At 41.5% G+C, this 21299-nt stretch overlaps 1 protein-coding gene across 8 annotated transcripts in view; it reads right to left on the bottom strand.

Moving 5' to 3' along the window:
• KIF2A (kinesin family member 2A) overlaps positions 1–19865 on the bottom strand; it is an 81137-nt gene extending 61272 nt beyond the window's left edge. For 2 of the 8 annotated variants that reach the window (XM_016953262.3, XM_016953261.4), the window contains exon 1: positions 19466–19597. In XM_016953262.3, the coding sequence (XP_016808751.1) occupies positions 19466–19529 (64 nt within the window). In that variant the 5' untranslated portion in view covers positions 19530–19597. Of the gene's footprint in view, positions 1–14111; positions 14231–17486; positions 17690–19465 lie in introns of those variants that run through there. The other 6 variants (XM_016953266.4, XM_016953267.4, XM_054684349.2 and 3 more) reach the window with 6 other exon arrangements.
• Between the last annotated feature and the right edge of the window lie 1434 nt (positions 19866–21299).

Below are 21299 nucleotides of genomic sequence, written 5' to 3' on the forward strand. Positions count from 1 at the left end.
GGGTCTATTGTTGCCATCTTTGTGTCCGGTATTTACCCAATGTTTAGCTCCAGCTTAACCAGTTCACCACTGATGGACATCTAGGTTGATTACATGTCTTTGCTATTATAAACTGTACTGCAATGAACATATGAGTACAGGTCTATTTTCTGTAGAATAATTTATTTTCCATTGTGTACATACCCGGTAGTGGGATTGTTGGGTTGAATAGCTTTAAGTTATTTGAGAAATCTCCACACTGCTTTCCACAGTGGCTGAACTAATTTACATTTCCACCAACAGAGTGTGAGTGTTCCCTTTTCTCTGCAACCTGGCCAACATCTGTTATTTTTTTGACTTTTTAATAATAGCCATCATGACTGGTGTGAGATGGTGTCTTGTTGCAGTTTTGACTTACATTTCTCAAATGATTAGTGATGTTGGGCATTTTTTCATATACCTGTTGGCCACATGTATGTCTTCTTTTGAGAAGTATCTGTTCATGTCCTTTACCCATTTTTTTTTTCTTTCAGAGCAGGAATGAAAGTTTATTGAAAAGCTTTACAGTTGGGCATGGTGGCTCATGCCTGTAATCCCAGCACTTTTGGAGGCCGAGGCAGGTGGATCACCTGAGATCAGGAGTTCGAGACCAGCCTGGCCAACATGGTGAAACCCCATCTCTACTATAAATACAAAAATTAGCCGGGCATAGTGGCGGGCACCTATGATCCCAGCTACTCGGGAGGCTGAGGCAGGAGAACCACTTGACCCGGGAGGTGGAGGTTGCAGTGAGCCGAGATCACGCCACTGCACTCGAGCCTGGGTGACAGAGCGAGACTCTGTCTCAAAAAAAAAAAAGAAAAAAGAAAGAAAAGAAAAGAAAAGAAAAGCTTTACAACAGTAAGGAAAGGGAAGAAAAGAAAGTACAACTTGGAAGAGGAACAAGCAGGAGACTTAAGAAAGCAAGTGTGTCCCTTTGCCTGTTTTTTAATGAGACTGTTTGCTTTTTGCTTGAATTGTTTCTTATAGATTCTGGAAATGAGACCTTTGTCATATGCATAGTTTGTGAATATTTTCTCCCATTCTGTAGGTTGTCTGTTTACTCTGTTTCTTTTGCTATGCAGAAGCTCTTTAATTAGCTCCTATTTGTCATTTTTTTTCTTTTTGTTGTAATTGTTTTGGGGACTTGGTCATACATTCTTTGATAAGGCCAATGCCCAGAATGGTACTGGCTAGGTTTTCTTCCAGTGGTTTTATAGTTTGAGGTCTTACATTTAAGTCTTTAATCCATTTTGAGTTAATTTTTGTTTATGGTGAAAGGAAGGGGTCCAGTTTCAATCTTCTACATGTGGCTACCCAGTTTCCCCAGCACCATTTACTGAATAAGGAGTCCTTTCCCCATTGCTTGTTATTATCGACTTTGCTGAAGATCAGATGGTTGTAGGTGTGTGGCTTTATTTCTGGGTTCTCAATCTTGTTCCACTGGTCTATGTGTCTGTTTTTATATCGGTACCGTGCTGTTTTGGTTACTGCAGCTTTGCAGTACAGCTTGAAATGGGGGTAGTATAATACCTCTGGTTTTGTTATTTTTGCTTAGGATTGTTTTGGCTATTAGGTTCTTTTTTGGTTCATATGAATTTTAGAATAGATTTTCCTAATTCTGTGAAGAATATCATTGGTAGTTTGATAGAAATAGCATTGAATCTGTAAATTGCTTTGGGCAGTACGGCCATTTTAACAACACTGATTCTTCTTATCCATGATCATGGAATGTTTTTCTGTTTGTATCATCTCAGATTTATTTCAGCAATGTTTTGTAATTCTCACTGTAGAGCTCTTTCGCTTCCTTGGTTAGCTGTATTCCTAGGTATTTTATTCTTTACGTGGCTACTGTAAATGAGATTCTGTGCAGAGGCATTTTGAAAAAGAATTTTCATTAAAAATTATTTATTTATTTATTTTATTTTTTTTGAGACAGGGTTTCCCTCTGTTACCCAGGCTGGAGCGCAGTTGCATGAACACAGCTCACTGCAGCCTCAACCTCTGGGGCTCAAGGGATCCTCCCACCTCAGCCACCAGAGTGGCTGGGACCACAGGTACATACCACCATGCTCGGCTAATTTTTGCAGAGTAGAGACGAGGTTTTGCCATGTTGCCCAGGCTGATCTCAAACTTCTGGGCTCAGGCGATCCACCCACCTCAATCTCCCAAAGTGATGGGATTACAGGCATGAGCCACTGTACCCAGCAAAAAAAATTTAAAGTATTATGAAAAATTGCAAACTTACACAATAGATGATAACCCCCTACATTCAGCTTCACTAATTTTCAATATATGGCCAATCCCACTGCCACTTCTATCACAACTGGATTATTTTGAAACAAATTCTAGCTATCCTATCAACTCATCAATATTTACTTCAGAATGTATAAAGCTATAATTTTATGTGTTTTTAACATTCTTCTTTTTTTTTTTTCTTTGAGACAGAGTCTCGCTCTGTCGCCCAGGCTGGAGTGCAGTTTTGTGATCTCGGCTCATTGCAAGCTCCACCTCCTGGGTTCATGCCATTCTCCTGCCTCAGCCTCCCAAGTAGCTAGGACTACAGGCGCCCGCCGCCGCGCCCGGCTAATTTTTTGTATTTTTTTAGTAGAGACAGGGTTTCAACGTGGTCTCAATTAACATTCTCCTTTTTAAAAACCTTTTCTAATACATTTATTTTTCCATCTTTCTCAGATTTTTTTTTTTTTTTTGAGATGGAGTTTCGCTCGTTGCCCAGGCTGGAGTGCAATGGCGTGATCTTGGCTCACGGCAACCTCCACCTCACGGGTTCAAGCGATTATCCTGCCTCAGCCTGCTGAGTAGCTGGGATTACAGGCATGCGCCACCATGCCTGGCTAATTTTGAATTTTTAGCAGAGATGAGGTTTCTCCATGTTGGTCAGGCTGGTCTTGAACTCCCGACCTCATGTGATCTGTCCACCTCGGCCTCCCAAAGTGCTGGGATTACAGGCATGAGTCACTGCGCCCGGCTTTCTCAGATGTTTTAATAAAGCTGATTTTTTTTTTTTTTTTTTTTTTACTAAATTGAATCACATTCCACTAATCTATTTTAAAGTAACATTAAAAATATGATCATGAAAAAAAAAAACCCAAAAACCATAAAACAATCTTTACCATATTTACCATTTAAACGCTATTTCCCATGCATCTCTTAATGTCTGGTTTTGTGCTGTGTTTACTATGGTCTCTGTAAATATTGATACATTATACCATATATGCATATATGTGTGTAGGTACACAGATAAAAGGCAACCGTTTCCCACCCTTCAACTCTGGTAACAAAGAGATGACTTTGAGACTAGAGTTACAAGGTATTTCAAGGCCTTATTCATCCTTTACCAAAGACTTGCAGCATATTTGCTGTCAAATGCTTAATTTGTTTTCTATGTTAAAAGGTCAAGAACTAGTGTTAAGATCAAGGAAGAACATAAACATTTTAGGTAATATAGTCCATGGAAAGGCCTACATAAGTAGTAGGACATAAAGGTAGGTCTCATCTTGGATTAGACAATGGTTTCTTAGATATAACAAAAGCAAAAGCAACAAAAGAAAAAATAGATAACTGGACTTAATCAAAATTAAAAATTTTTGTGCTTCAAAGGATACTGTCAATAAAGGGAAAAGACAACCCTCAGAATGAGAAAAAATATCTATAAAGCATGTATCAGATATGGCAGTAGTATCCAGAAGTTTTATACCTCAACAATAAAAAAATAAATATTGACTGGGCACGGTGGATCATACCTGTCATCCCAGCACTTCTGCGAGGCTGAGACGGGAGGATCACTTGAGCCCAGGAGTCTGACCAGCCTGGGTAACATAGTGAGACCTTGTCTCTCCCCTACCCCAATCCCCTCTAAAAAAAATTAGCCAGGCAAGGTGGCTTGTGCCTGTGGTCCTAGCTACTCAGGAAGCTGAAGTGGGAGAAGCACTTGGGCCTGGGAGGTAAGGCTGCAATGAGTTATGATCATGCCACTGCATTCCAGCCTGGGTGACAGAGTGAGACGCTGTCTCAAAAAAAAAGAGAAAACATACCAAATTATAAAGTGAACAAAGGATTTGAACAGATCTTTCTCCAAAAAAGACATACAAATGGCTGGGCATGGTGGCTCAAGTCTGTAATGCCAGAATTTTGGGAGGCCAAGGTGGGCGGATCACTTGAGCCCACAAGTATGAGACCAGCCTAGGAAACGTGGCGAAACATGTCTCTACAAAAAATATAAAAAGCAACCAGATGTGGTGTGCATCTGTAGTCCCAGCTACTTGGGAGGCTGAGCGGGGAGGATCAGTTGAGCCCAGGAGGCAGAGGTTGCAGTGAACTGACATCACACCATTGCACTCCAGTCTGGGAGACAGAATAAGACTCTATCCTTTAAAAACAAACAAACAAACAAACAAACAAAACAAATGGTAAATGAACACATGGAAAGATGTTCAACATCATTAGTCATTAGGGAAATGCAAATCAAAATCACAATAAAATGCCACTTCATACCCACCAGGACGGCTATAATAAAAAAGATGGAAAATAACAAGTTTGGGCCAGGATGTAGAAAATTGGAACCCTCAAATATTACTAGTGGGAATGCAAAATAATATAGCCACTTTTGAAAATAATACAGCAGTTCCTCAAAAAGTAAGTATAGTTACCATATAATCCAGCAATTCCACTTCTAGGTATAACCCACAAAAACTGAAAACAATTTTCAGTTCTTTTATGTCCACACAAAAACTTGTATATGAATGGTATTCATAATGGCCAAAAAATGGGAAACCCAAATGTCTATTGATTAATGGATGGATAAATGAAATGAAATGGAATATTATTCAACCATAAAAAAAGTACTGAAATATGTTACTATACTGATAAACTTGAGTATGGATTATGCTAAGTGACAGATGCTATACACTAAAGGCTATGTACTGTACAGATTCGTTTATACTCAATGTCCAAAACAGACAAATCTACAAAGATAAAAAGTTGATTAATGGCAGATACTAAAGGCTGGAATGAGAGGGGAATGCAGAGTGACTGCTAATGGGTATGGGTTTCTTTTACAGTTTGTCATAAAAATGTTCTGAAATTGGACAGCGGTAATAATTGTACAACTTCATGAATATACTAAAAAAAATCACTGAATTGTGCACTTTAAAGGGCTCTTTAGGTTTATTAGGTTAAAACTATAATATTTATTTCTCAAAAAATTTTCACTAAAAAATTACTTTCTTCTCATAATCAGACATAATATAGGATATACTCTTTATTTTTCTATATTGGCTATGACAGATAAACACCAGAACTTAGGTGTTTTCTATTATATGTTTGGACCTCATAAACACTTCATAAATTAAGCATGTCATCCCTTACAGGGCCACTTAAAAAAAAATGCTATAGGCACAGCCTGAACTTCACAATCCAAGCTAGCAAATTTCAAAAGTGTAATGTACACTGTGTGGATAAGAGTATGAGGAAACAGGCATTTTTGCAGATAGTAAGGTAAATTCATATCTATGGAAGACAAGTCAGCAAGATCTATCAAAATTACACATACACAATTATCTGACCCAGTGCTTCTACTTCTAGGATTTTTTCCCCTACAGATATATTCATGTATGTATAAAATGTCAAGAGTTGAAGGCTATTAAATACTACAGTATTGGCTATGCAGCAGCTACAGATTAGGCACAAATGTAAATGTCATCAGTAAAAGACTGGTTAAATAAATTGTGGTATATTTACTCACTAATGAAATGCAGTACAAGAAAGAATGAGACTATTATTTATCTACTCAAAAGTTCTCCAAGATATCATTATTATTAAGTAAATTACACTCCAGTATATACAATATAACATCTGTAGGAAAAAGGTATATATTTAACACAAATTTATACTACATGTAGATAGAGATATATAAGCAGAGATTTTCCTGAAAAATGAAAAAGAGGTAATGCTCTACAAATATAAGAAGCTAGTAATATTTTTGTCTCTTGGAGAAGAACTGGGTAGCTAGCTGTGGGGTAGGGGTAGGATGGAGACTAATAGATATATACATACATACATACATATATATCGTTTTGGAACTTCATTAGTCATGGGACTATATTGCTATTCAAAACAGGCAATTAAACTTAAAGAGAAAATTACAAGTATACATTAAAAACAGTGACACACACCTTGTCATGTCATATTCTTGATGCCTGGAGGATGAACAACACAAGTCAATTTTTTAGAATGTCAAAACTTGAATAGACAGAGCAGTGAAAGAGAAGCTGGAAGTTCATTTAGTCACTGATTCAGCAAACAGATAATTTATAAAGTGTGCAAAGTGCCTGTGCTAGGCAGTGGGGAATATAAAGGAACTTGAGTCTGACCAGACACAAACATATAATACAATACAATGAGTTTTTTGACAGAGCAAACAAAGGGGACTCGCCACTCATAAAGCAGGGGACCCATCTTAGGCTAGGAATCAAAAGGAGATACAGCAGTTAGCTAGGTTAGTTAGAAGTGGAGTGTTCCAAGAAAGTTCAGCTTGTCTGGAGTATAGTGTGCCTCAAATAAGCAGCAAGAATAAGACTGAAGAGGCAGGTTAGTTTGTTCAGGGTCCACCATAAGCCATGTTAGACTTGGGCTTCATAAAAAGGGCAACAGAAGTAGAGAACGCTTTCAAAGTTTTAAGCCTGTGATCAGAGGGTCAAACCTACATGCCTGAAAGGTTACTCTGAAACAGTAATTAACCAAATTATTGTTTTGGGTTTTTGTTGTTGTTGTTGTTGTTATTAACCAAATTACTCTCCTAGGTAGAGAGGCCTATTAGGAATTTGTTGCAACAGCACAGGCAAGACATTATGCTAGCATGACCAAAAGTTATAGCGGTAGGTACAGAAAAAGTGCAGGAAGAGTTACTTGAGTCATTAAATTAAGAGACCATGGTAATAGGCTATAAGGTCAAGAAAGAATAAGGAGTCAAGGAAGACAACCAAGTTTCTGACTGGAGCAATAGAGTGAATGAGAAATACTGAAGTAAACTTGAGGAAGGGGTGATGGGTTCAATTTTGGACATGCTGAATTTGAGTGTTTATGAGATATCCAAATGGAGATATGCAGTAATCCATGACATATACAAACAGTACATGTCTGTAGCCAATGTGGGCTAAAGAGAAGCATTTAGTTTACCCAGAAAGAGAATACTATGTGAGAAGTACTGCAGGGGTAGGATCAAGCCCTGAAGAACATCAATACTTAAAGAGAATGGGGAAAGAAGCACCTGTAAAGATTAAAAAGGAAAAAATCTGAGGAATAGAAGGAAAAGAAGCTCTACTTATTTTTAATTAAGAAATTGTTCTTAATGGAAACCCAAAACAGCATGTACACTTAAAAGCAATGTTATTACTCTTAATAAAACTGCAACCAAAGAGCATATAAAGAAAGCACTTACCATATACTTAGAGCGAAGTTGTAGGCAACTCTCAGTATCAGCTATAATTTAAAAAATAAACACACAACCCATATATAATCCCAAAATAATTTCAAACAATGGGCTTATAAAAGTAAATTTATGGCCAGGCGCAGTGGCTCACGCCTGTAATCCCAGCACTTTGGGAGGCTAAGGCAGGCGGATCACGAGGTCAGCAGATCGAGACCATCCTGCTCAACATAGTGAAACCCCATCTCTACTAAAAATACAAAAATTAGCTGGGCGTGGTGGCACATGCCTGTAATCCCAGCTACTGAGGAGGCTGAGGCAGGAGAATCGCTTGAACCAGGGAGTTGGAGGTTGCAGTGAGCTGAGATTGCGCCACTGCACTCCAGCCTGGCGACAGACCAAGACTCTGTCTCCAAAAAAACAAAAGTCCACTAAATTTGGACAGGCCCCCAAATCAATCTATTATGTCAGCACTTTAGCAAGTTGCTATAATTGTTACTATTTTCCTGACAATATTGTTGCTCATCTAATATGAGACATCCTTATGATAGCATTTGTCCCTGTTTAAATTGTCTAAAGTCTTGTGAGCAAGAGAGTTTAAACATAGGCAATAGCAAAAGAGACTGGAGAAAACTAGAATGTCTTTGTCAAATTACAGAGCCACAGAGCATTTGTACTGAGTGCAATAGCTACTTATTATTTTGTTGTAGCTGGCAAACTAACTTCTTCTAGGGAAAAGTCCTTCAACTAATTCTTCAAAGAAATCAGATGAAGGGACACATGATGGCCATACGCAAATATTAGTTGGATTAATAAAAACACCTGATTAATAAAAAGTATACCCTAGAAAGGAAAAGAAAAGCATTATGAAATTAATTATGTGACTTCCAATGCCCAGAACATTAATAGGGCACAAAAATGAATTACAGTCTACAATGAATTAGTATGTAGAGGATTTTGGGGGCAGACAAACTATGTTCTAATCTCAGATTTGCTACTTATTTTATGTATGACCTTGGACAAGTCAACTTCCTCATTATAACAATATAGGCAAGTTTTGACCAACAGCAGTATTTCATCAAAGAGCTTTCTGTGGTTAAATTCTAAGATGTACCTCACTAATTAGGGCCCCTAATTTGTTCTCATTTCTTAAAAATCTTATAGGTGGCTGGGCACTGTGGCTCACACCTGTAATCCCAGCACTTTGGGAGGCCAAGACAGGCGGATGACCTGAGGTCAGGAGTTTGAAACCAGCCTGACCAACATGGAGAAACCCCATCTCTACTAAAAATACAAAATTAGCTGGGCGCGGTGGCGCATGCCTGTAATCCCAGCTACTTGGGAGGCTGAGGCAAGAGAATTGCTTGAACTCGGGAGGCAGAGGTTGCAGTGAGCCAATATTGCACCACTGCACTCCAGCCTGGGCAACAAGAGTGAAACTTTGATTCAAAAAAAAAAAAAAAAAGGGCTAAAGTTGCCATACATATGTGAATCCTTTTTACTATACTATAGCTCATTGAAAAATTTTTCTTCTAACATTGGCCAATAGACTATGCATGACAAAAATGAATGGCAAAATTTTACCTTAATTGTACACCTATATGACTAATCCTCATTCATAAATTATAATTTTTTTGTCATTAATTGGTCCATTATTTCAAGAGTGGTTTTAACTTTTAACACCTAAAGTTTGCATCCTCTCCTCCCCAACCTTTTTTAGGTTCACAGCAAAATTGAGTGGAAGGTACAGAGATTTCCCGTACAATCCTTAACCCCACACAGCCTCCGCACTATCAATGCCCTGCACCAGGTACACTTGTTACAATTGATGAACCTATCTTGACACACCATTATCACCCAAAGTCCCTAGTTTACATTAGGGTTGACTCTTGGTATTGTACCTTCTATGAATTTGGCATATGTATCATGACATGTATCCACCTTTATAGTATCATACAGAATAATTTCACTGCCTCTGTGCTGTGCCTATTTATCCCTTGCTTACCTCTTTTTAAGTCCTAAATTGCAAACTGTAGTTAAGAGATTCTGAATACTGAAATGGCACTTAGAATCCTAAGGATGAAAAAGAGAAGGCAAATGCCAGGACAGAAAAAATAGGCCAAAAGTAAGAGCAAAGAAAAAGTAAAAAAGAGCAGCTGCATTTCAAGAAATAAAACACCTCATCCCTTAAAGAGATGATGTCATATTCTTTGTGTACTGCTTTTCCTTCTCATTCCGTTCCAAGAATTCTGAGAGGGTCCTGGCTAACACACTACAGCTCAGTACTAAGAAGGCAAAGTACTTAGTTATAGCTTAAGCAAATTCCCATTGCAGGTAAACATGTAATGGAAGTGATTTATACCTTAAACTCACTTACTTTTAGGATATTAGTGGCAAAAACTATATGCAGCCTGAGTAGGATGCTCTCTTTGATATTACCTTGATAGGCTCTACAGTCCTCTACACTGTATTCTTGAATAGCGTTAGCGTGATTAAATAAAACTGAAGAGATTTAAAACCTATACTCAGACTTTGCAAATGTTAAGTCCTTTCCTTTCAACTCATCTGCCCTTTATTCAGCACAAGGGATATATTGCAATATAACATCAATTCTTCTTGCTGTGTGTTCTGCATATCATCTGTTCCTTAATCATTGCTCACCCTCCTAGACTGATGCAATCTTATCCATGCTACCTCTCATTTTCAGTACTATGCTCCCTCTAATCTATCACTAATCACTAACTCCTATTACTGCTCTTAGGAGATTAAGTCCTATAGTAGTTTCCAAGTGTCCTAGAAATTAATTCCAAGATCCTTACCTTACCTCTGTTTCCAGGTCTTTAATAAGGTGCCCCAGATTACCCCTCCTCCCTTATCTTCTTCATCATCCTCCCTCTGCCTGTTTTAAATGCCCTTCACCGGACAGCTTTGTTTCCAGTCAGGGACTTCTTCCATGCTGCCTACATGGCTAGAATGCCTCCTTGCCCTCAGGGCAACCGACTGGTCATCTTCCTCTCACCATTTAAACTTCACTCTCCAAGAAGTCTTGTCAGATACTCTGTTAGGAGATACTACTTTTACTAAAATAATGGATCACAACCCTGGCTATACCCTGGAATCACTAATGTGTGACAAGTTAAGCTTCACCAGTATGTTAGGTGCCTTAAAGTAAAACACTGATACCTAGACTACATACCAGACAGGATCTCTAGGCAAAGGAACCAGATATTGGCTGTGGTGGGTTGCTTTTTTTTTTTTTTTTTTTTTTTTGGTCTGTTTTTTTCCACAGCCCCACAGGTGATCTATTGAGCAGCCAGAGTTATAAACCACCACAGGCTGAGCATTCTTTAATCCAATATGCTCCAAAATCTGAAACTTTTTGAGCACCAACATGACACCACAGTGGAAAATTCCACACACGACCCTGTGATGGGTTGCGGTCAAAATGCGGGCATAAGGCCGGGTGTAGTGGCTCACACCTATAATCCCAACACTTTGGGAGGCTGAGGCAGGTGGATCACTTGAGGTCAGGAGTTTAAGACCAGCCTGGCCAACATGGTGAAACCCTGTCTCTACTAAAAATACAAAAATTAGCTGGGGATGGTGGCACGTGCCTATAATCTCAGCTACTGGGGAGGCTGAGGCAGGAGAATCACTTGAACCCAGGAGGCGGAGGTTGCAGTGAGCCGAGATCGTGCCACTGCACTACAGCCTGGGTGACAGAGTGAGACTCCATCTTAAAAAAAAAAAAAAAAACAAAAAAAAAAACAGTTCATTCTTAGCACAGTATAGACACTCAGCAAATTTTACCACAAGTTTGTTCCCTGCTGATCTTGTCCTTCCTTTAGGTAAAATGTGGTCAAAATTAATGCCAAAACCTATAAAAACCTGGAGAAAAAGTCTTCAAAAGTAAATAAAACATAGCCCAGGGAGGAACCTGATTCTTACAGTTCCCTGGCCATAATGTATAAGGAGTTTATATCCAAATTACACATAACCACCAGTAGCTGCATCCACTGCTGTTTCCCATGCTCTGCTTCCTTGGTCTCTGTTTGTTTGTTTTGAGACAGTGACTTGTTCTGTCACCCAGGCTGGAGTGCAGTGGCATGATCATAGCTCACTGCAGCCTCCAACTCCTGGGCTCAACCAATCCTCCCACTTCATCCTCCTGAGTAGCTGGGGCTACAGTCACATGCTACCAGGCCTGGCTAATTTTATTTTTTGTAGAAATAGAGCCTCATCATGTTGCCCAGGCTGGTATCCAACTCCTGGCTTCAAGCAATCCTCCTGCCTAGGCCTCCCAAAGTGCTGGGATTACAGGCATGAGACACCACACCGAGCCAGTCTCTATTTACAAGTACCCAAACCCAGGATATCTAGAGAGAAACCTGCTGTCAGGTGCTGGTCTGCCAAAAACTTTAAATTGAATAAATTTGACCAGGTATGGTGGCTCACACCTGTAATCCCAGTACTTTGGGAGGCCAAAGAGGGAGAATTGCTTGAGGCCAGGAGTTCAAGACCAGCCTAGTCAACATAGCAAGACCCCATCTCTACAAACAATACAAAAATTAGCCAGGCATGGTTGTGCATACCTGTAGTCCTAGCTACTTGGGAAGTTAAGGTGAGAGGATTGCTTGAGTCCAGGACTTGGAGGCTGCAGTGAGCTATGATCATGCCACTGCACTCCAGCCTGGGTGACAGAGCAAAACCCTAAAAAAAATTCCTTTTGATATCAAAACAATTTAAAAGTTATAAACTTATAACTCAAATAGGTACTAGAGTATAGGAAATAGGCTAATAATGACAATGCCAATTTCAATTGGCAGACTAGGGCTATTAGGGCTGATAATGCTGTATTAAGAACTCTGAGGCTGGCCGGGTGCAGTGGCTCAAGCCTGTAATCCCAGCACTTTGGGAGGCTGAGGTGGGTGGACCACGAGCTCAGGAGTTCAAGACCAGCCTGGCCAACATGGTGAAACCCCATCTCTACTAAAAATACAAAAAAATTAGCCGGGCATGTTGGCGCATGCCTATAATCCCAGCTACTTAGGAGGCTGAGGCAGGAGAATCACTTGAACCCAAGAGGCAGAGGTTGCAGTGAGCCGAGATCACGCCACTGCACTCCAGCCTGAGCAACAAGAGTGAGACTCCCTCTCAAAAAAAAACTCTGAGGCTAAATTCATCAGGAATGCTATGAGGGAGCATGGATATTGGTCATAGAGGAGGAGAGATGGCATATATGACATGTATTTTCCATCCAAAAGGTCCATAACTTCAAGAGTCTAACAAAAAAGCCTAATCTTCAAAAGGAAGGTAGTAATAATGTACACACAAAATGGCATATTTCTATCAGTACTAATCACACTATAGATGAATCACTTATTTACTTGTTTGTGAGGGCAGGAACTATTTTTGCTTTATTCATTTTTTGTATCTCCAACACCTATCAGAATGCCTGATATATAGCAGGCTGTTAATAGTATATTCAATGAAATCTGCAATAAAAAAAAAGAAATATAAGACCACATTATTTTGATATGTCATAATCACTTAAGGTCTATACTCCAAAATATCACACACCCTAGTGAATGACCATCTGAACTTCGTGTTTTATTGTAGTGGGTAATGATATCATAGTGCACTATAACCTCAAACTCATAGGCTCAAGCAATTCTCCTGCTTTGGCCTCCAAAGTGCTGGGATTACAGGCATGAACTGCCATGCTCAGCCTAGAAGCATGACTTTTAAAAGGAACACTTCCCTCACTCATATTACTCTTGGGAGATAGTTTAATATGGTGAAATTCTAATGTCTCTTTTCACTTAGCACTATAAAACCACTAACATTGTTTTATCTAAAAGAGCTGGAAGACAACTTAACCTGTATTTGTTCTACAACTGAACCAGAAGAATAAAAATTAGTTTTATCCAAGGTTTAAAACTTGTATCTATTCTTAAGCTAAGAATCATAATCTCAAAACAAACAAACAAATAAACAAACACCTTAAAATTATTTTAGGTTACAAAACAGATGTGTTAAAATTAAAGCAGATGGCTGAATCCAAGAATTAAACTTTGCAAAAGATTAATGTCATATTAATCACAACTATACTTCTGACTAGAAAGAACGGGGTCTAGATGATCTCTCAGGTAATCTTGTTCTGGATTTTCCACACTCTTGCCCCTTGTCTTATTTGAGCAGACACAGATTTAACTGGCTCTTTGCTATTTTCTCTAGCATTTTAACAATCATGACACATAAAACAAGTTGACACATAGCCTTTCCCCAGAGTTTCAAAATCTTTGTCATAAGAATCAAGTGGCTAGGCAATGAATACAGATTCCTGGCTTTCTGTGGTACTTTTGGAAGCAATAAGTGCCTATTTTAAGTTTTTTGAGCTTCTTTGGTAGTAGTGGAAAGAATTTTACTACAGGGGTTTGTATGTCTCAGAAAGAAATACTAAAGTATACAACTTCACACCATAATCAGCAAACATCTGTCAGCAGCACTTAGAGAGCTGGGAGTGAAGGGATTCAGGCTTTGGCTCAGGCTATGCTCCTTATTAACCATGTGATCTTGGCAAATAATCCAACCTCAGATTCTTCACCTATAAACCAATAATCTGCCACCTTTCTACCCTGCTTACCTCATAGAGTTCCTGTGAAGATCCAATTAGCTAACATGTCTTGAAGCACTTTGAAAACTATTAAGCCCTAACAAATCCATATACAGAAACATTATCATCCTAGTCCTCAGGGAAAAGGGAACTATTAGGTCACAAATGCCCCTATTCCATCCCACCCCCATAATCAATCACATAATTGTACCTAAAGAACAACTGTATTGCCACATGGTTCATCTTTATTACTTAAATTTACACATGCTATTCTCCAGAAGCCTATATAGTGACGTGTAAAGATGAACTAGCAGAAGAAAAATGTGGCAAAGCATATAAAGAATTAGGCCATTTAAAATCTTTTCTAAAGATTTTCTTTGCCTGCCCTGAACTCCAAAATTCCTGATGCGTCCTTTGAAATCTTCAATTGCCTCTTGATTTCAGATGTTAAAAGGAACTCTTTACACCAACACTTAACTAAGAAACAAGAATACTTTCCTCCCATAATTTTAGGTTTGGTGAACTTGTAGTAACATAGCACTTCTTACCAGGGATCATTCTAATCAAGCTCTGTAACACTCTCGCTGGTGCCTTTCTCCGAAGTAAGAAGCAATTTCCTACATCTTGACTGGGCTGTAAAAAGCGGTATACGGTTCCAAAATAACAGAGAATTCCTCCTTTACTGTCATAGTTCTTGATAGTCTGATTTCTATGCTAAGCATGTCAGGTTCCTGGCTGCCATTGACAAGTTGTATGAATCTAGATAAGTCACTTATGGTGATCTGGGACTCAAGTTTCCACATTTATAAAAATGAAAACTAGTTTATCTCCAAAAACCTTTCTGGTGGAAATATTCTAAGATTCTCTTCAGATCACATGTATCAATACAGTCACAGTACTGTGACTAAGAGACCCCCCCCCGCAAAGAACAATCCCATATTAGCTGCAGCTTCCAAATGTTCAACATTTCTCATTTCTTCCCCAGTCCCCAAAGGGTAGTCACAGCTACTACAGAACTGTTAACAGCACAGCTAAAAGAAAAAAAAAACCAAACTAGCTACACGACAGAAAGATTGTAGGTTTTTTTAAGAGTCAGTGGGTTTTAAAAAGGGAAAGGAATTGAATCAGAAAAATAGGAAGACACATGTAAGAAAATACACCAGTCCAATTTCATACCAGGTTATCTCCTGTGGCAGAGAATAATCTTAGGAGTCCAAGCCTAACCCCTGTCACTGATAACCTTAGAAAACCAGAAAAGTCAGATTAACCTTAGCAGATCACTCAATTTCAATTAACGCTGTAGTTCCTGACTAACAGGCCAGCGGGAAGTAGAGGGCCAGAGTAGGGAGGTAGCAGTACAGAGGAGCATAGATGGAAGGTTTCACTTCCAGCTAAGATGTCATTCTAATGATTAATTAAAATGTTTGAAAACAAAAAATCCAATAATGTATGATTTATTCAAAAACGATGTGCAAGGAATTTTGCTAGGCATCCCAGTGGTGGGGGTGGGAATGGGGGTAATGACACAGATGCATTCAGGGAATTTAAGAGTCATTAGAGGCTGGGCACAGTGGTTCACACCTGTAATCCCAGTACTTTGGGAGGCTGAGGTGGGTGGATCACTTGAGGCCAGGAGTTCGAGACCAGCCTGGCCAACGTGGCAAAAACCTGTCACTACTAAAAATATAAAAATTAGCCGGGCATGGTGGCACACACCTGTAGTCCCAGCTACTTGGGAGGCTGAGGCATAAGAATCGCTTGAACCTGGGAGGCAGAGGTTGCAGTGAGCGGAGATCGCACCACTGACAGAGTGAGACTGTCTCAAAAAAAAAAAAAAAAAGAATTATTAGTTATTAGTAAGTCCCATTACCCCATGCAGTTTAAAAACATAGTATTAAGAATATGTACCCATAGGTATGAGCTGAGAGGAGTGGAAAAAAAAAAGTTACAGACCCAAACATTAATACTTAAGGAAATATGCTGTCTCATGAATAATACAGAATGATTTAGGAATTCAGATGCTGACTGGCCATCTGGTTTTAGTAATCAGTGAAGACTCATTAGGATAGTTTTCATCATGGTCTTGAAAGATAGGAATAAGCTCATTTTAGTGTACCTGTTTGCCCTTGGGATATGTTTATTAGTGTAAGAGTATCACTGATGGGAAAAGCGTGGTCTGAAATAGGGACATGGATCGCCATCAGCAAGCCAAAAGAAAAACATCAAGTCACCAGTTAATAATGGTCTGAAGCAGCCCTTCTTTACTCATGTCATTTCTACTGTCTCAGATATTAGTGTTCCTCCAACTGCAAAGTTTATTTTTGTTATAATAACCACTAGTGTTTTATCCAATATAGACGTTATGGAAGTGAGAGGAAGCAAACAAGCTTCTTTAAAGTGAAAAAGGGAAAGCTTGAGGGGCATTCTCCCAGACATCAATTTCTATCGTGAAACACTACTGTCCAATGCAAATGATCCTTCTGTTCTTTCGAAGTTCTCTACTAATCTCCTGCCTTCCACCAACTCCATCATGCATCTGAGGCACATAAAAAGATACATGACCATAGGTTAGGATAATAACACACTGTGATGACTTCCCTAATTTCTTACAGGCAAACCGCTTTTGAAATGTGGCTTTAGGTTAGTAGCACTTATGTAAGAACACAAAGCTCTTGTATGTCTGGGAACTTCTGGTATAGGCTGAAGGTGAAGGCTGAAAAGAACCAAAATTGCTTCAAGTTCAATAAATTTAAATAAAATATGCTCCGTAGAAATTAAAATGTATAAATCAAATATCATATACTTTTTCTGATACGATTTCAAAGTTAACACCTATACTCATACTTATGAGTGTAAAGAATTTACACATTTTATTGCACCCTAATTTTTAAAAAAATAAATTTCATTGTGCACAACTGAGGTTTACAACATGATGCTATGGAATATAGACAGCAAAATGGTGAAGCAGATTAATATAGCTATCATTTCACATAATTACTTTAACAAGAGCTGCTAAAATCCACTTATTTAACAAAAATCTCTAATACAATTTTACTAACATTGGTCCCCCTGTATCTCTAAACTTGTTCATCCTACATATCTGCTATTTTGTATCCTTGACCTATATCTCCCCATTTCCTCTCCTTCCCCACCACCAGTAGTAACCACTGTTTCGTTCTGTGTATTTTAGCTCCTTAAAAAAATATTCTACATATGAGTGAGATTATGCAATATTTTCCTTGGTGTCTGGCTTATCTCATTTAACATAACGTCCTTCAGGTCCATCTATGTTGTGGTAAACAGTAGGATCTCCTTTTTTAAGGCTGAATAATGTTCCATTGTACATTGTCTATACACACACATAAACGTATACACACACACATAATTTCTTTAGCCATTCCTCACCCATCGATGGACATTTAGCTTGCTTCCCTATCTTGGCTACTGTGAATAATGCTGCAATGAACGCGAGAGTGCAGATATCTTCACAAGGTGGTGATTTCCTCTCCCTTGGGTGTATACCAGGGACAGGTGTTGCTGTGCACCCAGAATCTTCAAAATAATATGTAAATCCTACTTTTGCTGGTATACTGTGAACTCGTATTTACCTAAAAAAATGACATTAACAGCACTCTTTCAAGAAAGTAATCTGAAGAGAAAATATAAAAGAAACCTCAACCCAAGTAAAGAAGATATCTCTTTCCCATTAGTGTTATTGGTAACTTCTAAAGCTCTAAGCGGTATAATTTATCTTTTCATATACAGGATAATGATGGTTTCAGTTGTTACCACAAATTACTTCAAATATAATGGAGGAAAAAATCATTAGCTATATAGGGTCTTCCAATATATCATACACACAACATGAAAATCAATCTAGCTTCACGTAACTTGGTCAAACCTGGCAGAATCCAAGGGGCACGTGGACGTGACAGCCAAGTTACTACCGACTAGGCTAGGCTAAAGGTTAATAAATAAGCCACTCATAAAAGGAATCGAGGCCAGGCGCGATGGCTCACGCCTGTAATCCCAGCACGTTGGGAGGCCGAGGCAGGTGGATCACTTGAGGTCAGGAGTTCGAGACCAGCCTTGTCAACATGGTGAAACCCCGTCTCTACTAAAAATACAAAAAATTAGCTGGGTGTGGTGACGGCGCCTGTAATCCCAGCTACTCGGGAGGCTGAGGCACAAGAATAGCTTAAACACGGGAGGCGGAGGTTGCAGTAGGCCGAGATCGCAACACTGCACTCCAGCCTGGGTGAAAATCCGTCTCAAAAAAAAAAAAAAAAAAAAGGAATCGGTATGAGAGATGGAGTCAGGAACACTGCTCAACTCGAGATTATCACACATCTCTCGTTCTTTCAATATTGGTACCGAAAGAAAATAATTTTACTTATCTCCCTCCGTGCATTTATTCCTTTACAATATGAATTATTTCCAGTCTGGCTGGCGTATCTCACTCCACACCCCAAGCTAGTGTCATAAAACATTTTCCCCAAGAGAAACCTAGAGAAAGATACATAAGCCTAAGGCTCTTTAAAAAAAAATGAAGCATGTGTCTTCACCTCGCCTTACACTTTTCTCAGTTACCTCTCCCGAGGGTGTGAAAATATCAACATCCGGTCGCCCACCCCCACTCTCTCAGCAGTGCCTCGCATTGACTCTGCCCATCCCCTATCCTTCCCTTTACAGTCTCATCACCTTGGAGAAGCCCATCGAATATTTCTTCCCATTGCTCCCCCACCCTTATTCATGGCTCAGCGCGATATTCTCCACATTTTTCTCCCAAGGAAGTGGCAAAAAAGAAAGCAGCATGGTCGACGACGAAACCGGGGAGGCCTGACAACCAGACGGCAGTTTAAGGCGACGGAACTGGCTCTTTCCCCCCATCTCGGCCTCCGACCAGCAGTCGGTTCTCTAAATGTGAAATCGCTGGTCTTCCCGCTCCCCCACCCCCATCCCCATCCCCGTCAGAGGCCAAGCCGGGAAAATGCAAAGACCGAGGGGAAGCGCGAGGCAGGGTCATCCCTAACGAAGCCCGCTCCCTCCCGAGCTGGTGTCCCCGGAGGGGGCTGGAGATTGCGGGGGGAGGAGCGAGCGGCCCTCGCCCAGAGACCCCCGGAGACGCGACCCTCGACACCCGGGCCCTTTCCCCACCCGGCTTCCCTCCCCCGCGGCCCGATCCGGAGAACTGCAGCAGCGCCCGGGCGGACCCCAAGCCGGCCTCACTGGCACACACGCCACACACAAAAGCGCCGCGGCCGCCGCCTTCCCGCCCCCACAGCCCGGCGAAGCAATCAATGAGGCGGCCGGCGCCCGCGTCCCCTCCTTGCACACCCGAACACGGGGCCGAGCGGGCCAGCGGGGCTGGCAGCGCGGCTCACCATCGCTGCGCTTGATCTCCACGTAAATCCCGATCTGGATCTTGCCGAAGTTGGCCGTTGCCATCACCTCATCTGGAGCAGCAGCAGCGGGCCGAGGGAGGGGGACCGGAGGGCGGAAAAGGCGGGGAGGGGGCGGGGTAGGTGTGGGAGGGGGAGCGGTTGCCCGCGGCCGCGCCGGCCCGGGCGACAGCGTGAACGCGAGCGGGGCCGCAAGGAGCAGCTGTGGGGAAGCAGGCGGAGGCCCCGGGCCTGCAGGCCGGCAGGAGGACGCGCACGCCGGGTAGTCGGGGTGAAGCTAGGGCCGGGGCCGTGAGACAGCGCGGGGTAGAGTGGGAGGGCCCGCACCGCCCGCCGGGGAGCCGACGCTGGGGAGGCGGGGCGCCGCGCGCCTGCGCAGAGCGCGCCTCCGGCGTCTCTTCTTCCTCTTCGGCTGGCCTCTCCCCGCTGCCTCCAGGCGGCCCCGCCCAGCTCTGCAGCGGGGTGGGCGGCGGCCGCGGCTTACCCGGCCGCTGGAGCGTTGAGCGCTCGGCCCGGCCCACAGCTAGCCGGCGTCGCGTTTGATTTCAGCGCGCGGCCTAGAAGACGCGGGAAGCGTCGCGCCGAGCTTTCTTGCCCTCTCGCTTCCGGGAATTGGCGCTGTTGCCGGAATGGGTTAAAGGCCACGTGGTTTCAGGGGCTTTCTAGCGGGCTGAGGGATGTGAATTCAAGGGCCCTCCGTTGACAGTACGGGCTCGGTGTTTTCATCGGAAGGTGGCACCCCCTATTTCCACTTACAGGTAGCTGACCCAAGCAGCCCTCCCAAGCACACTTGGTGTGGGTTTCCCATCCAGTTACGCTGGAAGGGAAGAAACACCCTTGAGGTGTCACCTACCCTAAATCGAAATGAAGATCCACCCCTTTACAGTCTTGCCTTATAGTTTATCACACTCAGAAAGAAGCTCTGTGGTGGGGCGTCCTTAACTGTTCAGGTTATGAGGCATCAGATGCTGGTGCCCTGTTTCTGCTGAGGGTTCAAGACTTACTTGCCTTGGCCTGTAAAGCCAACAACTGTGACTCAAGGGAAGAAGGCAGACACATAAGGTTGACTGGGGAATGTGTCTTTTTGCAATCATTTAATTAGTCTGACCACATCAGCAATGTGGAAAGCAAGACTCTCCATCCTGGCAGAGCAGGAAGGCCACGTGGACCGGGGCCCTGGAAACTGTATTTATAGCACCGTGTGAAAACCTCCAAACGTCTAACTCCTGCTTGTAGTACTGGCAATTGATATGTTGGAAACAACACTTTTCATGGCCTACTTTCCCTAGTCATTGTTTTTTGTTGTTGTTGTTTTGTTTTGTTTGTTTTTGAGGGGGAGTCTTGCTCTGTCGCTCAGGCTGGAGTGCAGTGGCGCGATCTCCGCTCACTGCAATCTCTGCCTCCTGTGTTCAAGCGATTCTCACGCCTCAGCCTTCCGAGTAGGTGGGATTACAGGCCCGCGCCACCAAGCCTGGCTAATTTTTGTATTTTTAGTAGAGACGGGGTTTCACCATGTTGGCCAGGCTGGTCTCAAACTCCTGACCTCAGGTGATCCACCCGCCTCCACCACCCAGAGTGCTGAGATTACAGGCATGAGCCACTGCGCCCGGCCTTCCTTAGTCATTGATAATCTCCCTGTAACAATAACTACAAATATACAATTTAAAATTTTAAAATTGGAAACTGGATATATACATCAATGCTTATGTGGATATATGTGTGCCTAGAGTTTTCTATCTAATGTAAGTAATCATGTAGGTCCTTAAAAAACTGTTAAAAGACTGGCTTCATCTGTAGCTTGAACATATTGAAGGTA

The sequence above is a fragment of the Pan troglodytes genome, chromosome 4, assembly GCF_028858775.2.
Source record: "Pan troglodytes isolate AG18354 chromosome 4, NHGRI_mPanTro3-v2.0_pri, whole genome shotgun sequence".
NCBI classification, from domain to species: Eukaryota; Metazoa; Chordata; class Mammalia; order Primates; family Hominidae; genus Pan; species Pan troglodytes.